Source organism: Pleurodeles waltl, chromosome 10 (genome assembly GCF_031143425.1).
Source record: "Pleurodeles waltl isolate 20211129_DDA chromosome 10, aPleWal1.hap1.20221129, whole genome shotgun sequence".
NCBI classification, from domain to species: Eukaryota; Metazoa; Chordata; class Amphibia; order Caudata; family Salamandridae; genus Pleurodeles; species Pleurodeles waltl.
The window spans coordinates 34346457-34352763 of record NC_090449.1 but is presented as its reverse complement, the minus strand read 5'-3'; the positions used below and the strand labels follow the sequence as shown (position 1 = coordinate 34352763).

General features: G+C 46.3%; 1 protein-coding gene across 2 annotated transcripts in view; it reads left to right on the top strand.

Moving 5' to 3' along the window:
• Positions 1-5475: 5475 nt before the first annotated feature.
• WDR13 (WD repeat domain 13) overlaps positions 5476-6307 on the top strand; it is a 71471-nt gene continuing 70639 nt past the window's right edge. For both annotated transcript variants that reach the window (XM_069209571.1, XM_069209570.1), the window contains exon 1: positions 5476-5614. In XM_069209571.1, coding sequence (XP_069065672.1) covers positions 5598-5614 — 17 coding nt within the window. In that variant the 5' untranslated portion in view covers positions 5476-5597. The remainder of the gene's footprint in view (positions 5615-6307) is intronic.

Below are 6307 nucleotides of genomic sequence, written 5' to 3'. Positions count from 1 at the left end.
ATCTGATAAAGATGTGCTTCAGAAGCGTCCTGCTATCACACCAGGCTCTAAACACAAAGGCAACCCTAGAGTAATTATAAAATAAAAACAACAAAAACACTGACACTGAAGGAAGCTACCTTGTGTCCAGATCTGCTCCTTGTTAGAGAGAAAAATGCTGTCACTTAAAGTGAAGTTAACCAGTGGATTACGTAGGCTGACCCACTGCCCCATCCTATATTCTGTAGTTGGCAGAAGTAAAAAGTGAATAATACAACATAGTTTCCTACACCAATGAAATTCAGATCACCCTCTCACGCTCAGCGGACCCCACCACAGCAAAGATCAATTTCCAGAACTGCATGAAGAACGTCTCAGCTTGCATGAAGAACCACTGCTTGAAGCTCAACACAGACAAAACTGAAATACTGATCTTTGGTAGACACACCTCCTTCTGGAATGACTCCTGGTGGCCATCTGAACTTGGACCCACTCCAAAAGACCATGCCCTCAACCTCTTCATCATTCTGGACAGCGAACACTCCATGAACGCCAAGTCAACGCCATCACTTCTTCCTGCTTCCATAATCTCTGCTTGCTCTTCAAAGTCTTTCAGTGGCTCCCAGTCAACACCAGGAAAACAGTTGTGAGGGTCTTGATTGTCCAGGTTAGGTTAAGGGAACTTATATATGGCTTTTTAGTGTCTTCTGGGAAAACTCCTGTAGTTAATGAGTTGTTGATGAGTGTTCTTACTGGGATGGCTGCTGAAATTGATAGTAGGATGTTTTTCAAGAATTGAGGTGGCTAAGGGGCAGAGGGGAAGCTGTCTGGTTTTGGCAAAATCCAGGCATTTGGTTTGTGATAGTTCTTTGAAGGAGCCTAGTTGCTGTGCTTGTCTTTGGCTGGAGGGTATTGTGGACCCTACAAAAGCACACAATTGTGCTAGCTTATCAAGATATGGCCAAAACAAAAGCCTGCCTGAAGGAAAAAGTGTGACTTTCCAAAATGGATAAAGGTGTAGAAAGATTTGGGAACAGTCTATACTGCTGATCCACAGATACTCAGAATACCCCTGTCCTAACCATTGTGGAACTTGCCTGCACTAAACCGTGGACCAAAAATCAGTACTGATTTTCTAAATCTGTCAGACAGATAAGTCTCTTGTCATTGCCTATGAATGTTCAAAATATCCTGTAGTTGACATAGTAGAATGCACAGCTTTTGATCTAGTCAAACAAAGCTGGAAAAGATCATCACAGCCTATGGACTCCCAATTCAAACAATGGTCCATCTTTCTGTAGATCTGAGTCTGAGGAGGGTATGAACAAACAACTCATCTATAATCATAAGATTATGCCCTGATAGCCTCAGGCCAATGAGAAAGACACAAACAGCATGGGAGAGGAGGCCTCTTTTTGACATGGTTATCCCCCCACTTTTTACCTGATGCTGATGTGTCCTAGAAATTGTAGTGCCAAGGGCCCCTGCTAACCAGGTTCCCTGGGTCAGAGCTCTTTCCCTAAATCTGTTGTGATGCATTGGCACAATTGGATACTTCCTTAACTACCACTATAAGTCCCTGGTAAGTGGGTACCTATGTGACAGGGGCATGGGGTACTATGAGTAGAACCCTGAGGGCAGCAGCACTGATTGTGCCACCCTCTAGGGCCATGCATCCAGATGCACCCAGCACTGTCATTTCAGGCTGAGTGTTCTGGTGCAAACCTAAAATACAAATCTGACATGGCACACTGCCTGTGTGCCTGTCCACCATACACTGCATGCACTATGTGTAAGACACCCCTCTGGCAGGCCTTACAGCCACAAGGCATGGTGTGCTATAGTGTTTGTGAGGGCATAGCTGCATGAGCAATATGTCCCCATCATGTCCTTGCCAAACCTGGGACATAGTGAGTAAACAGAGCAGCCATTTTAATACATGTGCTGGACACTGGTCAACACGAATTTCCCATCTACATGATGGCCACTCTGAACCCTGGGTAGTTTGGTATCAAACAACTCAGAATGATAAATCGAAACTGGTGCCAGTCTTAGATTTATCCCTAAATGTACCCAGGGGGCACCTTAGAGGTGCCCCCTGCGAAAACTAGCTATCCTGGCATGGTTGCTGACTGGTCCTATCCAGCTGCCACCTCCAGACAGCCATTATACAAACCCTGGGGGAGAGCCATGCTTCTCCGGTTTGTAAGACAATGCCCTTCCTGGGTGGAGGATCTAACACCTCCTGCCTCAGGAATGTGCACTGTCCTGGTGGTGAGCTTCAAAGGGCTTACCGCCCTTGAATATCTACCCCCAAGGCTGCTGCTAGCCGCAGCTGGCATCCCCCTTTGCAAACCCCCACTTTTGTCTGGAGCAAAGGCGTGAAACCTAACAAAGGGTAGGAAGAGTGGCCTCGCCTGTCATGCACCACCCCTAAGGTGACCCTCTTTTCCATTTTCCTCCATCTTGAATGGAGGGAAGGTAGCCAATTAGGTCTAGGGCAGTGACCTTCCCCACAGGAAGTGGTCACTATTGTAGATGTAGCCACCCAAGGGCAAGAGTCCCATTGGATGCTACCAGGTTCCCACTAAAACGCCCACTAATTCAATATTTAGTGGGAACCCCTACACCAAGATTTTAGATTTGAAAGGACAAAGAAGACCAGCACAAACGAAAATCCAAAGAAAGAGAACTGTGGACCTGCTGCATCAAGAAAAGGCGCCAAACCCTACCTGCTGCACCCAGGACCTGACAATCGCCGCTGCAGAGGAGCTGGACAATGGACTGACCTCAAGAAACCCAGAGGATCTCCATGCTTCACAAATCATCCAAGATCTCCCTTCTAAGTGGACTTGCCAACTAGCAAAGAACCAGCAAGACAGTGAGAGTCACTTCACTAACCGGCCGATATCTCCCGAACCGGAAGTCGCAACCAGACCCGACGACACACCGATGACAGCCAGGAGAAACCCTGCAAAGTGTGCAAAGTGTGGTGGCACTGTGCCCTCTGGTGGCTGGAACGTACCAATACCCTGGGTACTCGCTAGGTGACAAAGGTCAACCAGAAAAATAGCTCCCCAGACCTGAAAAAGGACCAGGAGGAAGCCCCAGTCAAGGGACTTCAGGAACACCACAGATCTCCAGCCAGAGTGCCCCCATTGACCCGTAAGCCACCCTCAAAGGAACCTAGCTCCAGCTCCAAGGGACTCCATTGCGCACAGCTCCTGGATGAACAACTCGCCCTGCACCCGGCCGCCCAGTGCCCTGCAACGAGGAACCAGCTGTGCCCCCAGGGTCCCACACCGATTGCGAACTCGACACCACAGGGGAACCACAAGGCACCACCTTTAAAATTGCAAAAACCACCCTTTTCCAAGTGGTCCCTCTGAGTGGCCCTGTGCCTGCTCCAAGAGACTTTCCAGAGCTGCTCCCGTTGGAATAGGGAACCGCCTAAGCCTCTCTGGTTGGCACAGTGTGCCCACCAACGACCTCGACCAACCTGCAAAAGAGGAACCTGGTAACAAATGTGCGATTTTATATGCATTTTTATAGTGACTGCCTACTAATTCCTATGGTGCATAATAACGCACAGAAATAATGCATTTATCAGAACTTCAAAAATTCATAACTCAAAAAGAACTTAACCAATTTTGATAACCTTGGTCTTAAAATGTATATAAAAATCTGAAGTATTTTTATAAATTGGTCGCGAGTTATTCCTTCGAATGTGTGAGATGCATAATTGATACTGTGAGTACAACAAATGCTTTGCACCTCTCCAAAATTAGCCTAACTGCTCGACCAAGCTGCCTCAAAAATTAGGGCATTGGGTGATCTAGTTTTTGCCTCTGGAAAATCAACATGTGGTTGCCTGGACCCCCTACACAGTGTACCTAGTTTTGTACACTACATAGAGGGCCAGCCTCCTACACAGCAGCCGTTGACAGGGAAGACAACATTAAATGTGTGTTATACCATTTCTTGTAAGCATACCATAACCAGTCCACCTAGCAAAGCAAACTGTCCACCTGCATCAGTGCTATATGGAAGACCTCCCAGAGTGACTATACAGACAGCTCTGGGATGGCACCATCAAGATATCGACTAGGAGAGCAACCACAGAAAGCAAAAATCAAATAACGACGCGGCATCAGGTGACAGGAGAGCAACAGACATTGAGATTCAATAAATTACCAAATGCCTGTGAGAGAACAACACCTCAGTACTAAATTCTTGATGTCTTATAAATGTATGCTGTGGAAGCTGTATGACAAAAAAGGACAATAATATCTAGAAGACGGAGAGGTTATGAAGTCATGACTAGAAACTTATCAATGTTTAAGAAGATCCCACCAAACGCGTGTGATGACATCCCAAGACAGGAGAAATGAAAGGAATGTCTTAGAATCTGGAGGAACCAGAAATGACTGAGAGCCCTGCCATCTTCACAAGGAGGGTTGTGGAAATGCAGAGAATCCCTTACATAGGGGTGGAGAGGTACCTCACTGAGCAACTGAAGGACATGGAACACCCTTCAAGAGAACCCTAAGCAATCGCCAAAAGAAAGAGATTTTGAGTACAAGTAATAGAACCTCTTACAAATGTGTGTATTGTTATAAGGTTGATAAGAAGTGTAATGTTAAGCACACAAAAATAGTGACTTGAGTTGGGCGTCAGTCCCAAACAGTACCAGTTTGAGGAACGCGTGTCCTCTCGTGGTTACCTGGGACCCCTCCACTATCACGCCTATCCAGAGCACCAGAAACAAAGGCCAACACAGTATTGTAGCCAGAATGGCATGGACTCTGTTGCACACATGGAAAATGGCCCCTTTGTCTGCTATTGGAAGTAGTAAAATACAGCTATTGTCAGGGTTCAGTGGGCCTCTCAGAGCTCTGGTGCTACTGCACCTGCTACACCGAAGGGAGCTATGCCCCTGGTGGAACAAGGGCCCGCTCATCTGTCAGTTGAGAACAGATCATAACAACATCTACTCCCACCAGGTTCATTCTCACTTTACAGCCCTGTCAAGTTTTCCAGGTCCATGCTGAGGTCCTGCTCCAGGTCATGTTTTTATCCTTTGAATTCTGGGACTTGCAGTTTGTTTAGTCCATTATAAAACAGGACTACATGTCCAGATTTCAGAGTAAAAAAACTGGACTGGAGCAGCACATCACACTTGGACCTGGGTAACTTGGCAGCTTCCCACTTTGCTCCTCTCCCCCTTTCTTTCTATGCAGGAGGTCAGCAGCCTAGCCATAACTGTCGCTACCAAATAGGCTACCATCACAACCCGTCCCGTGACTGTCGCAGTAGGTAACTAAGCCCCGCCCAATCCAAGATGGGCGGCGCCCGTCCACTGTGTGAGGCGGGATCCAACAAAGTCATGTGACAGTAAGTTAGCCAATCCGCACTTCAGAATTCTGTTTGGCGCGCTAGTATTGGCTGGAGTTCTCCGACCTTGGATTACGTAACACAGCAACAGTACCGCCCCCTTGCAGGGTACTCCCAGAATGTGTCATCCGTGGGTTTGGTTGTGATGCGACCCGGAAGTGCTGGAATCACGGACAGATGACACCCGTTAAAGGAGCTCCTACGGACGGCGAATATGAGGTTGAATGTGCGGCCCGTCCGTGTAAGTAGTGAACAGGCGTTTAAACGCCTCGTCTGGGGTAGTAAGCGCTCCATAAAACCTGTTACAGTATAATGTAAGCTCCATCTCTGCTGATCATTTGGAAACATTCCAGTGAGGTTTTGCAGGGCTATTTTATTTTTATCCGACTACAGTGGGATAATGGATAATTTAGAGCAGGCAGAGCAAAATGAGTTGATACAATCAACATTAAAAGGACCGGCAATCGTGAAACAAGACAGTAGAAAAGCAATTTGTTAGGTCCCATTAACATACATGTTACATATGTGCCGTGGCTGTCAATACTTCTCAGTAGGTGTCTCATTAGAATGTGGGGCAGCCCTACATTTGTCATTGTCCTTTATTGAAAAGCATTCTGTTTTAGAGGCTAGCAGCTACTCTGGTAGGATCACATTATTATACAAACACTAGCCAGACACATTTATGCACACAGTATTTGCACAATGAGGGTGTACACTTGAGATGGGAATGTTTACCTTTTTTGTTTCTAAGACACAAATAAAGAAGATAGAATGAAATAGTAAGCCACACAGACATGAAAGACTAGAACGGGATAGTTTTTGGCTAATATTCCTTATTTCATAACTATTTTGGCATCTGTTATATTATAGCAGGACCACTTTAGATTTACTGTATACAGTTACTAGCCATCTTTATTATTATTAAACCCATCAG